We start from the raw sequence: 22,674 nt of genomic DNA, 5'->3' as shown, positions 1-22,674 counted from the left end.
TAGAGATGAGCGAGTATACTCGCTAAAGGCAATTGCGGCGGGGGAGCGGTGAGTAGCGGCAGTCAGCAGGAGGGAGCGGGGGGGGGGGGGGGGAGAGAGGGAGATAGAGATCTCCCCTCCGTTCCGCCCCGCTCTCCCCTGCAGCTCCCTGCCCGCTGCCGGCACCCGAACCTTCCGTCTCGAGCGGGCAGGTACTCGCTAAGGGCAATGCTCGCTCGAGCAATTGCCTTTAGCGAGTATACTCGCTCATCTCTAACGCTCGCTCATCTCTAGAGAGCATCTATAAGTGTGTCAGTCCTGCAACATCTAAGGTGTTAAATGGCTGTAAAGGGAATTCTCATCAATCTCGGCAGTCGTAGCATAGAGTTATCTGTAATATTCAGCACCTGATCCTGCTCTATACGCCCTCTACCTTGCCGATATCTACTGTTCATACATAACAAGTGTTGGAAGGGGGTTAGAAGATAATTTAGTTAATAGAGGAATATTGGGAGGTACTGCATACTGTGCCTATGCCTGAGTTTAATGTATATCAGTATGCAGTAAGCTCTCACTAATGCCAGCCATTCTCCTTTAATTAAATGCCTATTAAGAGGATTTCGAGCTCTGCATTCGAAAAACAAAGACTCTGGCAATATAAAGTTATGCACTGAAACCTCTCCAAAAGACCACCTCTGAAGAAGACCACCCTAATCCCTGCCTTCTGTCAAGTGCATTACTAGGCACAACGGGAGGTGGAGTATGGGGATATGCCTTCCTGCTTACTGAAGTCAGGGAGAGGGGAGGGAGTATGAGGAGGAAGAGACATTCGCACAAAGTCATCTTTCTGAAGCTAATGGTGAGTTATCTGCTGCTGTATATTCACATCTCCACTGCTCAGTCCTTCAGTACACTCCTAGATGATGAGATTACGTCTCTTTGTGTGTTACAGAAAGTTAGGGACCAGAATCTGCAGTTTGCTCTGTGCTAGTGTACAGAACACAGCACAACAGCTAAGACTTCTCACCAGTCGTGAAAGTACTGAAAATCACAGATACAGCCTGCAGAGGGGAAAAAGTGCAGGATGCAAGTCGTACTGTATAATGGTCATAAATAGTGGTTTTTCTCTTGTACACATGCATGACAGCTTATTCTGAAAAGTTATGTAAAAAGTTAGATTCACTTCAATTTCTGTAATCTATGTCCCTGTTTAGGAATTTTTGTTGCACAGAGCTATTCTTAATGAATTCCTCATTATCATTTTATTAGAAACTCCCTTATGTACAGTGAGGCAGCGCTCCAAGGGGAAGACTAAAGAGTCAAATAATCTGGTACAAATTGTTGTAAATACTCAGTTGTGTCCAGATGAATCCATGAGGGGGTTTCCACATATATTATTCAGTGTTGAGGAAGAAATAGTCCGCCTATCAGTTAGAAATCCCACGTGGTGTGGGAGAGCAGCTTGAAAAAGCTCCAGTCACAATGTATGGCGGAGAGAAAGCATGTAAGCAAAAAAGAGAGCATTTCAGCGCTCAGACGGTATTATTATTTCAAAGAAGGTAGTATTGAAGCATATCACTTACTTCACGGAGGTGCCTCTGATAAGGCACCCCCAGTCGCAGTTGGCGTGTAGATAGTTGTAGGCAACAGGAATATTTCACAGTTTAATAAGTGCAGTACAACGCGTTTCGGCCTTTACACAGGTAGGCCTTTTTCAAGTACAGACACATTGACAGACAACAATATATATATATATATATATATATATATATATATATATATATATATATATACTATAAGAAAAGTAATTGGAAAAGTAATTACCTGTCACTTGCTAATCGCTAACCGCCAGGTGAGCTACTGGCCTGTAGTGATGACATGGCTTGTGGTGATGACGTGACGATGGGAGGCGGGATTTATCGAAGGGAGACATAGTATGAGAGAAATAAGAAAATGTTCCCCAGTATAGAACTGTTCCGGATCGTGCATATCCCATCAGACCATGCTAGCGATCGTGTGATACACGAGATCTAAAGCGAGATTCCAAGTGAGTCTATGGGACATAGTGAAGTTGTACGGTCCGGACTTAGTAAAACTCCTCCGAGTTGCATCGGTTCACGTCAATACGTGATGACGCGATCCACCGGATGTTCAGTTATCACGTAGTGGGGCATTTCCAGGTCACGTCGAATAACGTGAGCCTCTTTTTTGTTTACATTAGAAACTTCCTGCTATGTCATATCCCTCTAGTAAGGCCATAATGCTCATGTGGTACGGTGCTTATGTAAAGATATGGGAAAAGCCAGATTGTTGTTTTTTTTGTAAGTTGTATTAAAAAGTTATAATACATGGGTAACAGAGGTCAATAATAAAATCAAAATTGGACTTTCACTTTTGAAAACAGCAGTGACGAGGGATGGAGATATATTACTCCCATCCAAACACCAATTTAACCACAAATCATCACTTAGGAAAAGGGCCAATTCGCAGCACCTTAAAGGGGTTCTGTCATAAAAAAAAAATTCTATGTTTCCGTATTCCTCACCAGGCAGCATTTTTATCGCATCCTTTCCTTCCCAATCTTCCCCTGGATCCTCCAGTCCCCCCGATCACGTCACCTCCAGCTGGCTGGACCCTGGTCTTCCTGTGACGAAGCATGCATTGCCAGTATTCTGCTTTCTGCAGGTCAATGTACCCGGTCACTAGTGACGTAGCGTTCACTGTCTAACAGGGAATGCCAAATCCTCGGCAGCCTACTTTAGCGCGACTAAGCATGCGTGATATCTCGCCGCTTGTTTTTCATATACTAAATGAAACACTGGTGGCGAGATATCGCGCATGCGTGATAAAGCAGGCTGACAATTGTTCAGCATTCCTTGCTAGGCAGTGAATGCTATATCACTTGTAGCATATACTGACCTGCAGGAAGTGAACTGCAGCTAATGGACGCTCCAAAACAGGAAGGAGAGGATCCGGACAGCTGGAGGTGATGTGACCCGGGGCACTGGAGGAGTCAGGAGAAGATTGGGGAGGGGAAGATGTAGTAAGAAGACTAACGGGGGAGGAATAGGTAAGTATTGATTTTTTTTTTTCTAATGACAAAACCCCTTTGAGGATGTCTTCACACATGGTGGAAATGCTGCAGAATGTCTGATATCGGAATTACAGGGGAAATTCTACAGCATTTACCGTACAAGGCATGTGAAGATTTCGAAAAAAGGGTTAAAACCTGCAGCTGCTGTGGAACCCCTGGAGAGAGGGGTGCTTTCCAGGTCAGTGTTATCTCCATTCAGGGGCGTAACTATAGGATGTAGGGGATGCGGTTGCACCCAGGCCCAGGAGCCTTAGGGGCCCATAAGGCATCTTCTCTCCATATAGGGAGCCCAGTACTATGAATAAAGCATTCTAGTTGGGGGCCCTGTTACAGGTTTTGCATTGGGGCCAGGGAGCTTCAAGTTACGCCTCTGTCTCCATTTATTGGGCGATTAGAACCTGGCCAGAGTTCTGGTCTTCATTTGTGCTGCAATGAGTCTCGCAGACAGCATGGCGACCTCCAGACACTTGGAATTTGTGGTGTCAAGCAGAATTTGCAGGAATCTTAATTGTTTTCTCTTCTATTTAAGCCAGAAGTTTTTTTCGTTTTACAGTCCAAGTGATGGGACCTAGTACAAAGACAATTTACTTGCTTACTATGAATGTTAAAGGAGTTATCCCACAGTATAGGAGATAACTTATCGGTGGGGTCTGACTGCTGGGACCCCCACGATCACTGGATCCCAAAGGTAGCAAAATGGAGCAATGATCACACATGCATACCGAAGCTCCATTCATGTCAATGGGACTTGCACTCAGCTATCTTCTGTAGTCCTATTGAAATGAATGAAGCACTGGTGTGCATGCTTGCCTGCAGATGCATAGATTTAGGGACCCCCATTCTCAAAACATTGGGGGTTCAAGTGGTTAGACTCTCACCAATCAGATAGTTACCCCCCATCTTGTGGATACAGAATAACTTAATTTCGTCGGACAACCCCTTTAATGTGAACTCAAGGTTAAGAAAAAGAGGTTTCCGAAATGATGTTTAAATTGAAAAAACTGTTATAAAAATAGTTTTAAAAAAGAGAATTGAAAATGGGATTTATCCATCAAAAAGGGACAGCAGGTATTTGGCAATTAAAGCCTCGGGCTTGTGTTGGAAACTAGAACTCCTATTATAAATGATTATTTCATATCTAGGAAATTGGCGCGTCAATGTATTTGACATAGAAAGTTAGATTGGGAGCCCCACTGAGGATACAGTTGTGGGTATGTATAGTCCCTGCATGCGGCTGCTGAATATATAGGCACTATATACAGTAAACACATAGTGATAGATACTATATCGATTCACTCTTGTAATGTAGTGAAAGGTGTAGCATCCAGACCATTCCCATGATCACCACATTATCTGCCTGGCCATATAGACATGTCTAATGTCATTATTTGTATGTACGGTGCTATTTTTATTAATACAGTGGTCTTTTATGTACATCTCAGTATATGGTAGTATGCTAGTATATACCGTATCTGTCACTTGGGCACTTTATTCTACAGTTGTGCATTATAATGTATTGCGTAACAGACTAGATACCATTAAGTAATCACCTTCCCATTATAATGCATTCCTGAATCGGCAGTCATCTATAGATCATACGTTACACCTACAGAAGGAAGCAGGTCAAAGTTGTCACTTCCATGCTCTGGTCTGGTTTTTAGGCATATCCTCCATATTACATAAATCAATATACAGACCCGGTAATATGTCCTATATATGTATCTTAGCCTTCTGTGTCACATTTGTTTATTTGACCTCATCTGAAATATAATTTGGAATAAAGTATTTCCTAATTATCACCGACGGTGACTCACTGTCTTTATAATTGTAATTAGAGTATAATGCTTCCTCCCTGCTATACGGTCTCGTTCTACTTGTCAGGTGAGAGACATACAGAAACCTGCACACTGCTGACAATCAGCCCGAGAAGGATTGGGAGTCCAGACAGCCCATGGAGGTGAGAATATTCTTTTCTTTTGAGACCATTTCTTTTACTTCTATGTGCCTGATTTGTAATTATGAAGTATGTTGTGTACTCATCCCCCAATGACAGTTACTTCTAGACAAAACTCTAAAAAATGTTGCTCCTTATCCTAGAAAATATAGCTAATTTTTAAGAATTATCTACATTCCCAACTATATTGACCCTTATTGCTCTTATATTGAGCTTCGAGGACTGACAACCAATTCAGTTACTCTGTTTGCTGTGAAATTTCAACATTTGTCTGGTGTAATCTTTTTTTATATATCTAATTGGATATACTTAGACATGACGCAGGTGATGACACAGACAATAGGGGGTCCCAGTGCAAGAATGGTATATGGACCCCTTGCTTTCATCTAACTCAGCATCCTTGACCTCTTTAAAGCCTTTGTGACAGCTATATACTCCCTAACTGCCTATGCCCTGTGAAGTTAGCATGTATATAGCTGTCAGCCAAGGCCAGCGTTGGGTTGGGGAGTTGAGTAAAAGACCAGGACCCCCAGACCAAAAGGGGCGCCATCTCTTCACTGCTACTGCTATTCAACTATGGCGCTGCCCATCCTGTGTGATCGTGAAGTGCAAGCAGAAAACTCAGCCATCAGCAGGAACCCGGCAGAGAGCAGCGAATGGAATGGAGAAGGGTGCTGTGCATTACGTACATTGTACACAGCCTGCCAATACGCAGTCCATAGTTGCCAAGGTTCTTTAAGAGGCTCCTCCAGCCCAGCCTGTGCCCCATGCTCCCACCTGTCCAATGTCAGAGACAGCAAGCAAACGCAGGGTGGACGGGAATGACTTCAGAGCCTCAGCGAAGTCCAAGGAGGAGATTCAAGGGTAGTCCCACCCTTGCTCAGTGGTGCCAGTCTACCCCAATATGGGGAAAAGGTGCACAGTCTGCCACTAGCCAGGTCTTCATCATCAGCAGATACATGCAGGCTGACTCCACCAGTGCAGTAGGCCCGTCTAGGGTCTGATCATTTTTTTTAATTATACTAGTCTAGGTCTGGCCATGGGCTTAGGGTCTGAGAATTTGGGGTATGCTGTTCTAAGGCTAATGAGACACAAGTGTATCACGGTTGCATGTGTGCATCCACAAGACAGGCGAGAGCCCTGGCCTGACTGCGGGTATCCTGACCTGAACTCTGAGCATTATAGATTCCTCTGATACTCGGTGTTCAGATTAGGATACCTGTAGTCAGGATATCTGTCCATATTACAGCTGCATGAATGGCGCCATAATACACGTGTCGCTGGCTTAATGGCATCATTTAGGCAGCTGTATGTGAGTCAGGGGCGTAACTATAGAGGGTGTAGGGGATGCGGTTGCACCCGGGCCCAGGAGCCTTATGGGGCCCATAAGGCCTCACTTCTCCATATAGGAAGCCCAGTACTATGAATAAAGCATTATAGTTGGGGGCCGCATTCCAGGTTTTGCATTGGGGCCCAGGAGCTTCAAGTTACGCCTCTGATGTGAGTTGTGCCTGAAAGTCTTGAGGGCAATGCTAAAGTAATCACTTAAATTCGGTGATACTCAAAGGGTACCATAATCTTACCAATCAGGTATGCCTATGTATTCAATGTATCGGAGAAGAAAATGAGAAACGCTCCAGTGCTGTTTCGAAGCTCTTCTGTTTTATAACAACCCCCACAAAGTGAACAATTCAAAGTCTACAGCATGTGTGATTCTTCTCCTTAGGGCTCGCACACACTTGCGATTGCGTTTTTTGTTAACGGGATTGTCAATGGGACTTTCTAATGTTAAAAACGCAACGCAACTTGCGTTTTTGGTGCAAGTGTGTGGGAGCCCTTAGGCCGTCTGCACAAGGGCAAGTCTAACCCCACATGTGGGATTCCCACCCAGTCGGTGACCCCAGCTTATCTCTCCACCGTCTTCTCTGGCCGGTGCACATGCACAGTACAGAGAACACAACGCCGTCACTATGCCAATGACATGGCTGCCGTGACCATTCTGCAATGATAATTGCCATATGGCCACGGGACGGATGGCTTCCATTTACTTCAATGGAAGCCGGCCTTTGCGTAGCCCGCACAAAATCGCTGCATGCTGCGATTTCTCCCCCACGAGTGGAAAATCGCAATCGATTTCTGCTCGTGGGCAGGAAATTGCGATTAGCCATTGCATGCTACGGGCTGGATTTGCTGCAGAATACGGAGGCGGAATCCCACTCCAGATTTCGTAATGCAAATCCACCCGTGTGCAGGAGGCCTTAGTAAAACATTACAAAGATTAATTATGACAAAGCTGCATGCTCAGTGTCTAAAGCCCACAGCAACTTGCGTTAATCAGCACACAGACACATGCCATGTGCTGTCTAATCCGAGTGGCAGTGCACATTGTATGTCCTATTTTTGTTCAGGATAGGAACTGGAACAGGACATGCTGCAATTTTTTTCACAATTTTTTAATATTACATTATTAGGCCTCTTTCCCATAAGCGCATATCAGCCGGCCGTTTTCACGGCCAGCCAATATGCGCTGTGATCTGATGCATTGGTTGTATTTGCGAGACATAAAAACGCCCGGCAAAGCCAATATAGCAGAGGGCATATTTATGTCAGGCCCAAAATATAGTTCTGTAACTATGTTTTGGGCTGGAGTACGTTGGCTGCTGCATGGGCTCCTATGGGAGCCCATGGCATCGGCCGTAGGTGGGAGGCTGCTAAACTCCCTTTCTCTGTTCTCCTACCCCTCATTCAGGCTCACATTTCATTCCTCCCTATCCGTTCAGTGGAATAGGAGGGGGCGGGACATGGGTGGAGCTAAGTGACCGCCTTCTCCCCGCCCCTTGTCCATAGCCATCAATGGGAGGAGGCGAGTCAAACCGGCGCTTAGCTCTGCCCCCGTTCCGCCCCCTCCCATTGCACAGAACGAGTGGGGAGGAACGACAGGTGAGCCTGCGATGGGGAGGGAGGGGAAATGGGCGATGGCCAGGTGATCTCGGCGCATTTGGCTCACTAGGCCATCTGAGCGGGAGCACAAACGTTTGATTTGTGTGCCTGTTCACCAGATTTTCTGCTCCCAAGGTAGCGTATATCGGCTGGTCGTGAAAACGATGGCCAATATGCGGTCGTGGGAATAAAGCCTTAATCTGTAATGTCCTAAAAAGAAAACACAATGCAAAAACTGTGCTTTTTTTGGCCATCCTGTCACTAATTTTCCTTTTAGAAGAACCCTAATGAAGCCAAAGCCCAACCCCCAACGCCAAATTCCATGGGAATACAGCCACACATCTGAGGAACACTGTCCTCCTCCCAAAAATCTGTCAAAATACTGTTCAGTGGTGTAGGGGTCACTTGTAGCACAGGGGTGTCATTTAAAACAAAACAAGGCCCGCATAGAGTCTCCTAAATCAAAAATTGCGCCAAGGAAGACAACAGGTGTGCTGCTTGTATTAAAAGCAATGTCATAAAGTTTGCAAAGAACAACTTCTACCTGTTGAACAGAACAGCCAAGCACGGGCCTTCTCCAAGGAAAGCTGTGGAGCTACAGGTGATTCTTGTGCTTTAAAAAATTTTCATTTTGGGAAAAGGAGGAGGGAAAAACATGATGAAAGAAGAAGAGTAGCAGCACCACAACCAGCAACAGCACCTTGAGGACACAATGTGGTCTTTGATATAAATCTATGTTCAGTCATACTGCAGTGACCTAAATTTGTCACTCCAGAGATTTAGAGGTTAATGTTATTTTATTAATCATTTCTATTCAATTTATTAGCATTGCTAAAATGTAAATGGCAACTGGAGAACCATCAAGCCCCAAACCCCTAGAGTGTATATACAATGACTCTGCATATTCATGCACCCATCCAGCCCCTGAGCTATATGCTCATGGGAGGACCCAGAGTCTATGAATGCATGCACCTAGTTCAGGAGAGTTCAGTTGGTGTTGCAGTTATAGTCAGTAACAGTTAGAAGCAAGTACAGAGTTAAAGCAAATAGCGCAGTGGTGAAAGAGAGGTGTAGTTAAAAGAATGGAAAAACTAAAAGAATAAGAAAATTGTAAGTACAAGAAATCTGAATAAGGAACAGACAGAAACAACTTATTCCCTAAATCTGAGGAAAGAGGTAAGGGGCCAGATACCACGCACAAGTGTTTTATAGGAATATTTGCGATAGGGACGGTATCTCCAGTCACCATAATCTGGATTCAGATGTAAAGGAGAATTGAACTATTTTGGACAATGCTTTGTTCTGCCTGAAACCTCCAAATAAACTTTTAGTTTCACAGTTACCTCGTTTCCTGGAGCTCCTTCCCACTAGGAACATCTGCACTACACTAAACTACACCGCCTTCCAGGAATAGGGACTACATACACCATCATTTTATTTGTAACATAGCCAGATGGAAGTCAGAGTGCATAGTCACTGTGAACCCAAGCTGATCCCCATGCCCATTGCAATATGTGATTGATTAAAAGTGTCCATAGTCAGATTCATGCGGCCGCTGACAGTGTTGTTCAACAGCAGGAACATGTTATCACTCACTGATATTCTGCCACGGCGGAGGAGGGGGGAGCACTAACAGGTCTCCGAGATGAGCCTATCTAATAGACAGAATCACCGTGGAGAATCGCAGCAATCGCAGCATGCCGCAATTTAAATCCAGCGAGCTGAGAATCGCTATGATTCTCCACTCACGGACACATAGCAACCCTATGGAATGCTTTACATTGCGTGATCCTTGGGCTATTTATCGTCTGTGGATCATCGCCAGTGGACAGGCAGACGACAGCCTGTATATATGTGCACTGTCCCTGTGCGGCTGCTAGCTGTGTAAGGTCCGCAAATAATTAGTGGCTAGACTGGTGACTTTGAATAATGTCTGAGGCCACAAACAGAGAACTGTAATATTCCCACGCCAAGGTGTAGTCTGCCTGCCTGCTTTGCTGCTATATACATTGACAGCAACAGAAATATCCCCTCTCCCAATGTACAGACCATGTTTCATATAGGCATATAAACATGATGCAGCTTCTTTCTCTGCTCCCTTCACTAGAACCCCGCTTAAATTCTCTTCTTTCACACAAGCAGCAATATATCCTCTGTAGAATATCTGTCCCTAACAACAGACCAGCTTCTCAGCCTTGTGCTCAGCTGTAAAATAGCCGCTGGTTATACTATTCCTATGTTATATACGGCTAGGTTATGTGATGTGGGCGTCCGATGAAACTGCCGCCCATATGCATCATCATGGCGCTCTGGCTGCACACTGACCTCTGCAGCAGGCATTATTGGAAATGTGATTTTTCTGCGATTTACACCCTAAATTGTTTCGGACTAACTCAATCCGATTTTGCTAAAATTCGGGCGGTTTTATTGCAACACTAATCCTGCACAATATTCACAAATTAGAATGTCACAGATGAACCTGGTCTAGAAAACGGTGGTATATTAGCATTTTAGAGGTATCTAGAGATGAGCGAGCGTACTCGTTTAGGGCGATTTTGCACTCGAGCACCGCTTTTTCCGAGTAACTGACTACTCGGACGAAAAGATTCGGGGGGCGCCAGGGGGCGGGGTGCGGCGAGGTGGACCGGGGGGTAGCAGTGGGGAACAGGGAGGAGCTCTCTCTCTCCCCCTCCCCCCACTCCCCTCTGCAAAAACACCCTAAACGAGTACGCTCGCTCATCTCTAGAGGTGTCACTATATAAAATATATTCACATGTATCACCTTTTTGAATCACTCTCACTTTCATGATTTATTTCAGTTGACTTTACCTGAAGCCATTTGAGAGACAACAAGTTCTATTTCACAGTTCTCATCTGTCAGGTGACTTCAGATCGGGTGACATATACAACTGGAAGTCGCTTGATACAGTCTGGGTTTTTGTTGTTTTTGCTTTAAAAGTCAAAAAATGGAAGATGAGGTGGAGGAAATCAGTCTTATGCAAGTCAAAGGTCAGTGTCTCCAAGCATCAGATCCAGAGAAATCAGCAAAACATCACTCAGATGAACACTCACTGACTCATAGAGCAATGGGGGGAGAACGGCACTTACCGGACTGTGACACCAATTCTGCGAAGGGTACCTTGTCAAAATCTCAAAATACAAGGGATGATGAAAGAGGTAGCATGCGGGAACTCTCTCAGATGGTGCAGGTCGTGTGGAAAAACAGCAGCTGGTGGGAGAGGCATGGAATAGACTGGAGTATTATTGGACTGGCATTCTGCATGTTACCCATTGGTAAGTAACACCTCCTAATTACTGGGGTACAAAGGGACATGAAAGTCAGCAGAAAATTGTAAAGTATTTTCTACATTGGTCCCTAAACTTTATCTTGGCACGAGGATATGGGAAAGTACATGTAGCCCAATGCAAAACATAATTCCTTCCGCAATATAACTGATTTTCCTTGGGAAACACTGTTTAGATCAGGGGATAGATCTGTTCATGTATGCCCCCTCATATCAACAAGTTAAAAGTGAAAATAAAAATAGAAGAGGAGGAGATTTAACATATATGACTTTTATGTGCAACTTTTGGTTTAACCCCTTAGTGACCACACTTTTTTGCATTTTCGTTTTTTCCTCCACCCATTTAAAAAATCGTAACTCCCTTATTTATCCATTAATGTTTCTGTATGAGGGCTTGTTTTTTGCAGGACGAGTTGCATTTTTCAATGGTGCTATTTAATGTGCCATGTAATGTATTGGAAAACTTTAAAAAAATTATAAGTGGAGAGAAATGGAAAAAAAAATGACATTCGGCCATTTTTCGGTGCGTCTTGTTACTACGGCACACAAACTGCAACAAAAATGACATGATAAGTTTATTCTATTGGTCAGCACGATTACTAGGATACCAAACTTGTATAGTTTTTTTTTTGCTGTACTATATATATATATTTTTTTAGGATATTTAATTTTTTAAAATTATTTTCTGTCTCCATCTTCTGCACACAATAACTTTTTAATTTTTTTCGTTGACATAGTCGTGCGAGGGCTCATTTTGTGTGGTATGTCCTGTATTCTGTTGGTACCATTTTTAAATAGATTCAACTGTTTGATCACTTTTTATTACATTTTTTCTTGGACAAAAAAAAGTGCATTTCTGGCATTCCTTATTTTTTTTTCCGGACATCGATCATTGTGAGCGGTCATTATTGCATTAACTTGATAGATCGGACTTTTGCGGGCGCAGTGATATCAAATATCTATTTTTGTTTTATTATTTAGATTTTTTATTGTAAATATGGCAAAAGGTTTTTTTTTAACTTTTATAACTTTTTTAAAATAATTAATAAAACTTTATTGTTCTTATTTGTACATTTTATTTTAGCCCCTAGAGGGGACCACAACATGCGATCCTCTGATCACTCCTGCTATAGCATTACATCATACTACATTCTGACAGGCAGTCTATCAAGCCACCCCACGAGAATGACTTTATAGGCAGCCTGCCATGACAGCCCCGGGGCCTTTCAGAAGGGCCTCGGCTGCCATGCCACCCGCATGGCTCCCCCAATCTCTTCGCAGGGGGACGTGACGTGACGTTCGGGGGATTTAAATGCCGCTGTCAGATATGATAGTGACATTTAAAGGGTTAACAGTTCTAATCGTCCGCGCGGGACTGTTGCCCGCAGGTGGCAGCTGTAATAATCAGCTGACACCTGCGATGTATGGAGGGAAATAGCAGCACTATCTCCCTCCATACACGTTCTGCAACAGCAGGACATAAAAACACGATGGGGTGGTCACTAAGGAGTTAAGAACCCTCTTTTAGGGTTGTGAAAGTTGGTGTTACAAGTATACCTCCTCAGCACTGGAGTAGCTGTGCGACTTTTTAATAAAGTTGCACATTATAAATCAGGTGTACCACCTAAACTATGCCCATAAATTTAGACTGAAAGTAAAATGACATGACCAGGCATTAATAGTCTACATAGTCAATAATAACAAATAGTCTCACAGCTTTCATAACTCTGGCACATGTCACTTAAGGCCCTTTTACACGCAACGGTTATCGCTCACAATTCGTTCAAATAGCCAAAAGAGAGCGATAATCGTTACATGCAGGCAGTTTTGCACTGTTCCTTCAATTTTCCTTTGGCTCTGGTTCTTAGTCCCCATAAAAACAATGTACTCATTGTGTTTGCTTTGCATACATAATGAGTACAATGTTTACTCCTTCAGGAGGAGAACAATGGAATCCTGAGGGCCAGATAACCTTCACATAAACACACACCCAGCTGAGCAAACAACTGGAGGAAATGCAGGTGATTAAAATCCATTATTTGTTTGCGTCCCCTTATTCAAAAATTTTGGCAATTCATTCAGTAGTGCGGTTGTTTTAACAATAATCGTTGTGTGTAAAAGGGCCTTTAGACTGAAAAAAGTGGTATTACAGACCAAAATCTAGGTGCATGAGATTCCATAAATCTCTTCCAGGATGTTCATCATATGGAAAATGGTTGTGTATGCTGCTCATTACTTAAGGGTTATAGCAATCTCTAAAAGGGTCTACCAAAACTTAACTGGACAGCCCACCGGTAAACTGCAATCTGTGGGGAAATCTGAAAGCAAATGTCTTCCAGGGAGGTAAACATTTTTTGTATCTATTCTCTGCTCTGGCTAAAAGATGAAGGTTCTCAATAAAAAAAAGATTCTAAAGGTATTTGAAAATGTTATTCTAAGTCACACAACCCCTTTAGGTGGTTTCACATGCAGCAGTTTTTTGCAGATTTTTGACCTAAAGCCAGGAGTGCATCCAGCAGGAAGAAGTAGAAGTCCTTCCTGTAACTTTCCTATACATTTGGATTCCACTTCTGCCTTTGGTTAAACTACAGCAATTAAGAAAAGATGCTGCGTGTGAAACCGCAATTAATGTTTTTAGATTTTAAAAAGTATGCAAGAGGTGTGTGTCATGCTAATTATTTTATGAAATTGAAGCGGGGAGGGCTGAATATATTGTTTCTCTTTGCTATTAGTGACAGCAAGTCAAGTAGAAAATGTCGGTACTGGTGCATCTTGTCTCCACTGGAAGAATGGGTGGAGACATGGGTAGAGTGAGTTCAGGTGACCGTGACAACTGAAGATTGGTTGATGTACGCTCCCAGGGCCCATCAGCACTCCAGGGCCGCTGAAACTATTTTCCCCTGGCAAACTCCCATCTGAGCTTCTTGGGCCGCTATCAGTGTTTCCACGGTGGGCTGCCATCTCCAATCCCGACCAAACTGTGAGCGATCCTCACAGAGTGGTCGGAAAATTTTACTTTCAGTCTAAATTTATGGGCATAGTTTAGGTGGTGCACCTGATTTATAATGTGAAACTTTATTAAAAAGTCTCACAGCTACTCCAGTGCTGAGGAGGTATATTTCTAACACCAACTTTCATAACCCTAAAAAAGAATGTATTAGCTCTCCCATCCTCTCCCCTCCGGCTTTCTGTCATGCATGCCGCTGTTTTGCCTTTTCGGCTCCCGGCTATGCTGCTGACACTGTCCCTGCCGTGCCCCTTCATCTCCCCTGCGGCCTCCTGTCGCGCATACCGCTGTTCTCCATTGTCAGCTCCCAGCTGGGAAGTTGATTCAGCGATGAGGCACCATCAGCTGCAGGAGGACCAGCTGCTGGGGATCGCACGGAAGCTCTGGCCCCTCGTTAGCCAATCCGGAGCTTTGGGGGGTGTAAACAAAGCGTTACCTGTCACTCTGCAGGTCTACACCCATTTTTCTGGTGGAGACAAGATGCACTACTACCGAAAATGTCTACCCATGATCACTTATTTATCTTGGACATCCTTCAGAGCTTAGACTCTTCAAAATCATTGCTTCAAATGTGTGAAATTGCTCTTTCTAAAAGCTGCTTTTTTATTAGCAGTTCACTTTGCATTTAGAATTCCTTTAAATATCTTTCTCATAGTTTTTATTTTGTGGGATGCAAAACTTTTTAGCTGTGTTGTACTTTTGGACAGTTATATGGTCATATTTCTTTTGTAGGTCTCTTATGCCTGAGATCTCAGAGCCTATTCTTGTTTGTCCTGGGCATCGTTCTCCTTGGACTGGCTCATGCTGTCTTCACAGTTAAAGGGGGTCATATGTCAAGTCACCGTACACTGTGCCAATCCCGCACCTTGGGCAAGTTTTGGGCTACATTCTTCGCTGAGGTATTGGAAGTGACCGGAAGTTAGGAATAAAATACATATTTTGGGGGCAAATTTACTAGTCTGAAGACACTTTTGTCTAACTTTATATTACTTACTTGTTGGCTTAGCTTGCCCTGCTATTTTGGCACAACTTTGGCACATTTAAGCTATGTCCCTTATTGAGCTAGGCACAGTGATTAATCTTTTTTTGGTGCATTTGCTTCGTAAATAGGTCTAAAACTTGATGGCACACTATGCACCAGAAATGCACAAGATATAGTCCGTTGTAACATAGTAACATAGTATGTTAGGCTGAATGAAGACAATGTCCATCTAGTTCAGCCTGTTTCAACCCCCTTGTTGATCCAGGGGAAGGCAAAAAAACCCAAAAAGGCAGAAGCCAATTAGCCCATTTGGGGGAAAAATTCATTCCCGACTCCATAATGGCGGTCAGAATAATCCCTTTACTTTGATATCGCGATCATGTTGGCGAATGTCAAAAAACAATGTACCTCCATATAGAGATGTAACTTATACTCAAATGTATTCTAGGTGTGCTCATGCGTACCAGCTCAATGTGGAGAGGAAGGACATGTCAAATTACATCATGGATACACTAATATTATTGGTATAGGAGATTCCAGTATCTGGAAGGTTCCGTATCTCAGCTGTGGCATCTACATGTTTGTGGCACCACTGGCACTGCCTCTTATCACAATATTTATTGGTTTTAGTAAGTATCAAATTGTCTTTCATGTTTGTTAATTCCAGACATAAGTGACTTTAAAGCCTAAATGCTAATCACGAGCTGCTGCAGCCAATCACAGAGATAAGCATTCGAGTGCTGAAGTATGTGATTTGCTGCAGCAGCCTGTGATGTTCCATACACAGGCGGACTGCAGCTTGTAAGCACAGACTGGACAGAGTCTATGTGGGAGCACACATGGTGGTCTGAAAAGAGTCAGATTTTCAGACCGCATACAATCTCCGCTGGGTGACCAAAAGGGAGCAGTTGAGTCTAAAAAAGAGAACAGCAACACAACTTAGTTTATGTTGCTTTTCCAAGGTAACAGGTTGCCTTTAAGACCCCTCAGTGCCACTCTTTCATAACTTCTTATTTATTCTTTAACCCTTTCCAATCCACTGTCTGACGTCTGAAGACATTCTGATTGAAGGCTGTACAGCTTCCGATGTCGGAAGATGTCCGGCAGGGTATTCTTACTGTATATTTCTGGCCGCTCTGTTGTCAGGGGTCTCTCCAGCATGTCCCATACAGCAGTACTGGCTCTAGCCAGCAGATGGTGCCATTGTATAATGGCAGAAAGAGAAAGCCTCCTAGGAAACCCTGAATCCAAAATTGGATTGCAAAGGGTTAAAGAGCTCCATACTGAAGCCATACTCTTTCTTTAGTGACCCCTTCTGTCATACATCGCAGCGCACATCCCTGCAGTGTACATCCATGGCCCTGCTCTCCTGTACCCTGCTCTCAGGCTGCAGCGCCTAAAGCAGTGTACAGGGGAGTGTAGCTGATTACGAGCATTGCCAGGACAAACAGCCATGTATGATAGAAGGAGTCACTAAAGAAAGAGTACGGCTTCACGATAGAGCTCTTTAAAGGATAAATAACCTGGCCTTCATGCAAAGGGTGATCTACATATTTGCGGTATAATTTGGGAAGTGGTCCAACCCCCAGTGATCATACATTTATCACCGATCCTGTGGGAAGATGATAAATGTTGCTGGTGGGACCACCCTTTTTGAAGGATCTACTGCTGATGTCTTCGTGTCAGATACCACATGACACTGTAAATTCTGTGTTTCTATGAATTAGAGCTGTTTTGTTGCATGAAGAGGACCTTCAAAATATTAGGTAGGCAGTTTTATTCGTATGTTCTGAAATGGTAGACCTACAGAAATGATTCCAAGGGGTTGTTGAACTACTAAACCCTACAGAACCCATTGCTATAGAGGGGCCTTACTGAACAATGTATGTTCTTATGCCATTTATGCAATTTTGTTTGAGAAATTTAAAGGGGTTGTGCCAAATTGAATAACCCCTTTGAAGATGCAGGGTGATTAGATGATTGCCCCAAGTCCTGCTCTCAGCACTCCCCACAAACATTTTGCTAGGGAAAGTTGCAGTCTGACATTTTCCCAGCAGCGTCCACTACGGGTGAAAGGAAATTTTACAGAATAGCCTTTCGCATGAGTGGTCCTCTGTTCTTGGACATAAAAAAAAAAGAAGTAACTCCACTCTATGATGTTCATATGCCCTAATAGGATGTCTGAACAGGGGATGCCATCTTGCACAACCCCTTTAATGGAAGTTAACTGAATATGGGGAATCATGTAGCTCTGCAATTTGATTCACTTTTCATGAGGCTTCTTTTGCTTATTTCACATCTATCATTAGAGAACTCATATGACAGCCAACATTTTTTCTATTTAATAGATACTATAGGCCCATTTAGGCACAGCAATTATCGCTCAAAAGCTGTCTTTTGAGTGATAATCGTTGGGTCTAACTAAACTGACATGGTGCAGTTTTCGTTTATCTGTTGCTCATCATTGTCTTTCACCATGCTGAAAGACAACGATCAGCCTTATCAGGAATTCACAGCGGGATACAGCTGGTACTATTGTTTCAGCTGTATCCCGCTCCGTGAACACAGCCGGGGTATGAAGAACAGAGCAGTCCAGCTGTGTTCTTTATACTCCACTCGCAGTGCTCAGCTGTATAACATCCGGGCACTCCGAGTGGGGAACATCTGGATGCAGAAGACAAGCGGCACTGCTTGTCTTCAGCATCGCCCGCTCGGAGCGCTCAGCTGTAAAACAGGGGAACAGCTGGATGCAGAAGACAAGCGGCCCCTCTTGTCTTCTGCATCCCTGCTCGGAGCACAAGGTGATCGCTCAACGTTTGATTGATCACCTTGCGCTGTAAATAGACACAACAATTATCGCTCAAAAGACATCGTTGTGTCTAAATGGGTCTTTACATTAAAACAGACACATCTATCAAGTCAGATAATTTCCCAGGATCAATTAAACATTCTTCTCCTCATTTACTTAGAATATCTCTGAATGTAACTAGGTCTATAGATAAATGTCTAGCCCTTTTGTGAATGTTATTGTATCTGCCATTACTACTATGTCTTATGGTAAGTAAAGTATTCCAAAATGTGACTACTCTAACTTTAAAGAACCCTTTGCTGTATTAATAAACTACACATGTAGCAAAATTAAACTTGACTCTCATACCTTTTCTTATTTTAAGCCATTGAAATGCTATTGCTATCATATCTCAACACAACGAAAGTCATTGAAAAACAGTTCAAGGGTAAATACGTAAACTAGCAAGAACATTTTCTTAAAGCATTAAGAGTCAAGTTAAACTTTGCTACATCTTTCCCTTTTCCTCCACTTACTATTTATGTCCGCTCATCGGCTGTACATATAGAATTATATAAACTCCTGTCTTTTCTGTTTTCAGAATACGTATGTCAGATGCCGTTAGTTCCAGCATTGCACAGTTTTTTCTGGATAGTTCTTGGTTTATGGAGTCACTTCCAATTGCTGGTACATGCCTCAGGCTTGAGTTATTCGTCAGCACTTGGGTGCATGTTCCTCTCCAGAGCATTGTTAGCCATACCATTTATACATGTCAATATATTTCAGGTAATATTCAGCATGTATTGATAAAAAACTGTATATGTTCTGTGCCATGAGAAGACATGAGGCATTTAAAGTACTGCATTAAAGTTCTGGGAGCAATCCTAAACCATAAAGAAGAACAAGACAGTGTATATAGGTGTTGGTCATGGACCTTCTGGGAGGGTGAATTATGGGACTTCTCATCTAGTGTTATTTTATTAGATACTCTAATCTTTATATTGGGAGGTTTAGAAGTGTCCTTTCAATTTATAAGTGTTTGTGCACAAAAACTGGTCATCATTCTTCATAAATCTGCAATATCTTGTGTCAGTACGGTTAGACAGGGCCAGCTACAAGATACGATGTTGGAGATGTCACATTTATGTCACATTCGTTCTCTTCAGTGACCTGAATAAAGGCCGTTTAAACTATAGATTGACTTGACATCTCTACTCCTTCAGTATAAGCTACATCTGACTGTAGTCCGGATGCTAGGAAACTGTTAAAAATCATGAAACTACTGATTGTTCATTTATAAATTTGTGACTTTTTAAACCAAATATGTTCTTATTACAGTATTTTTATGTTTTTGCTTCTGGATCAACAATTTTATTTTGTCTCCACCCAGCACATTGGTCTCCCAATGTTTACCCTATCAAACCACCCACGTCGCCTCCAGCTCATGACTAATTCAGTGCTAAACCTACCCCGAAACCCACTGCTGGACTGGGTATTTGGACATTCCATCATCAGTTGTCACATGGAACATCATCTTTTTCCACATCTGTCAGACCATATGTGTCTTAAGGTCAGTGATACTGTAGAAAGAGGCAACAATTCCAGTTGGGCCATAAAGACACAAGTTGTACATTGATGTAGATCTCCATATTAGACAGCCAGAGCTCTGGATACTTGTTAAGGTTGTGCATATGGGACCGGTGTTTCTACATGTTCCCTCATGCACACCTTCACAGGTAGGGGGTAATTGAGCTGGCTGGGTGTGGTATTCCCCAGCAGCCAATCCCCTGGTCTGCAGCAGATAAATACCAGCACACTCCTGGGAGAGATTGCTGGTCATTTTAGTGCCTTGTGTATAACTGTTAATCCCACTCAGACCTGGTGGTTGCATGCATGTCTGAAGTGTCTGTCTCCTCCTCTGAAGACGGTCTGGACATCTGGTGTCCCTCACCTCCTTGTGTTCTGGGATGCATGCATTGTGTAGTGTGTGGTACGGTGACCACACAGGTGCAGGCGACCTGCAGGTTTCTCCCTATCCCTAGGCAGGTGTGGCCCCCAGATGTCTGATGCCCTACGTGTGTGTCAGATGGGTAATGCCTGACACTGCTCCCTATGTCAGCATGGTGGCTGACTCTCCCTATTCCCCTGGAGTGAGGACACTTGGACTGCTTTGGTTAGCCATTGGTATGCATGTGAGCTCTGGGTGGGGTCCGTGTTGTACGTTGTATGCACTACCTGTTGTATGTTGGTGTGAACAGTGACTTGTGTTGTATGTCTGTGCAAGTGGCCAGACATGTGATGTGTACAGTCCTGTTCTATGTAGTATGTGTTACACTGTATGTTGGTGTGAACAGCGACGTATGTTAGGTCTGTGCAGGTTGCCAGACGTGTGCCTTATGTGCAGTCCTGTTCTGTGTACAGTGTGTGTGTGAACAGTGTCGTGTTCTAAATGTTTAGTGCATCTCTCCAGCTCCCTGATCAGGGATAGTCAGGTCACTAGAAGATGACAGTGGTGCCGCCTTTATCGAGGCGATGACTCTGCTTCTAGGCAGGGGTGCCCTTCTTTCCCTGATTAGTTAGGGACAGTTGTCCATTCAGTTTCCTGGAGAGATGAGATTGGTTTGTGCAAGTACTATATGTGTGTGTTTGTGGGTTTTAAATGGACACATTTGCATCCATGCTGTGGAGTGGCGCTTTCGTGCTCCAAGCGGATGTAACGATACTAAAACTATATTAAGATATTCATTAATGTTAACTTCTGCATATGTTAATATAACAATAAATTGCAATATATATACAGTGGTCTTTATTTGACTTTGTTCACAATGGAGACATGATGGATCCACTTTAGAATAGATCACAAGAGATCTTGATGGACCCCTTTGACTTATAATGGGATCAGTTGGCTTTTTGTCATCGTTCCGGTATTTTTGGTGGCAAGAATAGTACTGCAGACTGTCTTATTTTTACCCTAAAATACCAGAACCCCTGAGAACAATGCAATTGAATAGTACCACCTCGGTCTGCCTGTGTAGGATTGACCATACTATTTGATGTACATATTACAATGCATGTTACAGGTAAGTAGTAACTATATTCTAACAGACTCTTACTGTTTATTCTCTTGCGTTCTCACAGGTAAAGCCTTTGGTGTCCAAATATGTGCGTGATCACAACCTGCCCTACCACGAGGACACATATATGTCACGTCTCCACCTGTTTCTGAGCAACTATAATGAACTCATGGTCTTGGCTCCACCAATTGCCCAGTTGGTGGAATTTCATTGAGGTCCTCTTTGCTTGTACTGTCCTCTTCCTACATGGTACCCTACATTTCCTGGCTCTGTTTTGCATCCTAATATACTGTTCATACCGGAAAAGTGCATGAGGAGTTGTTATATATATTTATATTCTTCATTTTATCTTCTCCCTTTGTGTGCCTTGAACACCCTTGTCTGTAAAGACTGTCTGGACATTAAATCAGTCGAACATTGACTGAACTCATTATTCAATATGTAATAAATGTACTAGCTCGATTTAGTGGTAATGATGTAATCAGATGAAATTATGTTCTGTAAACTAAAAATAATTCGAGCAGGGGTGTAACTATAGAGGATGCAGGGGATGCGGTTGCACCCGGGCCCAGGAGCCTTAGGGGGCCCATAAGGCCTCTCTTCTCCATATAGGAAGCCCAGTACTATGAATAAAGCATTATAGTTGGGGGCCCTGTTACAGGTTTTGCATGGGGGCCCAGAAGCTTCAAGTTATGCCTCTGTGCAGCATGGTTTAGGTATGGGTATGGGTATAGATACAGATAGAGGGGGGGGGGGGGCAGCTCACGTTTTGCTTCAGGGCCCCTGAGCCTTTAGTTACGCCCCTGAGTATGAGGAATACACCAGGCAAAACTTCAAAGGCATAAAGATATACAGGGAAAGATGCAAGATGCAATAGTCTGCTGAACCAGTTGCAAGTAACATTGTGCAGATGGCAGCCGGGACACGCTGAAACTCAACAACGATCAAAAGAAAGCTGTCCAGCATCAAGTTAAATCAATAAAAACACAATTCTTTATTAGCCTGGATGAAAATCCATACTGACATATACAAACACAGGTAGTAGGGTTTATGACGCATTTTGGGATACCCTATCCAATAGTCCTCCATTTGATTGTTGATATACAGTAAGAATATATATAGAGCAAGAAGAACAGATTGTTAAATCATTGCTTTAAATCCTGAAACGGAACCTGTAACCGGGTTTATGCTGCCTGAGATACGAGGAGAATGAACCAGGACACATATGCTCATTCGGCCCATGTATGTTTTATTCTGAAACTCTACTGAATTTTAGAAAAAAAACATACTTTTAATTTCAAGTTCAGCTCTTGAGTCAAAGGGGCGGGCTGCACCTGGCTCTCTCCGCCCTCAGCATCAAAAGGGACAGATCCTTTTCGTGCTTGTGTATAGCAATAGGAGCTGTCACTTTTGATGCTGCAGGTGGGAAGAGTCCTGTGCGGTCCACCTCTCTGACTCACAGCTCCAAGTCAAAATTTGGAGTACCGTATATACTCGAGTATTAGCCGACCCGAGTATAAGCCGAGTCAATAAGTTTTACCACAAAAAACT

The 22,674-nt window shown here is 43.3% G+C and overlaps 1 protein-coding gene across 1 annotated transcript; it reads left to right on the top strand.

The window, feature by feature from the left end:
* The first annotated feature begins 4,942 nt into the window (after nt 1–4,942).
* FADS6 (fatty acid desaturase 6) lies at nt 4,943–21,542 on the top strand. The gene is made up of 7 exons (XM_066586674.1): nt 4,943–5,030; nt 10,787–11,261; nt 15,012–15,178; nt 15,710–15,890; nt 18,651–18,835; nt 19,440–19,619; nt 21,188–21,542. The coding sequence occupies exons 2-7, from the start codon at nt 10,934–10,936 to the stop codon at nt 21,335–21,337; spliced, it is 1,191 nt and encodes a 396-aa protein (XP_066442771.1). The 5' UTR covers nt 4,943–5,030; nt 10,787–10,933; the 3' UTR covers nt 21,338–21,542.
* The last annotated feature ends 1,132 nt before the right edge of the window (nt 21,543–22,674 follow it).

This window comes from Eleutherodactylus coqui, chromosome 13, assembly GCF_035609145.1.
Source record: "Eleutherodactylus coqui strain aEleCoq1 chromosome 13, aEleCoq1.hap1, whole genome shotgun sequence".
Taxonomy (NCBI): Eukaryota; Metazoa; Chordata; class Amphibia; order Anura; family Eleutherodactylidae; genus Eleutherodactylus; species Eleutherodactylus coqui.
Note: the sequence above shows the minus strand (reverse complement) of the source record. Positions and strands in the feature narration are given on the sequence as shown.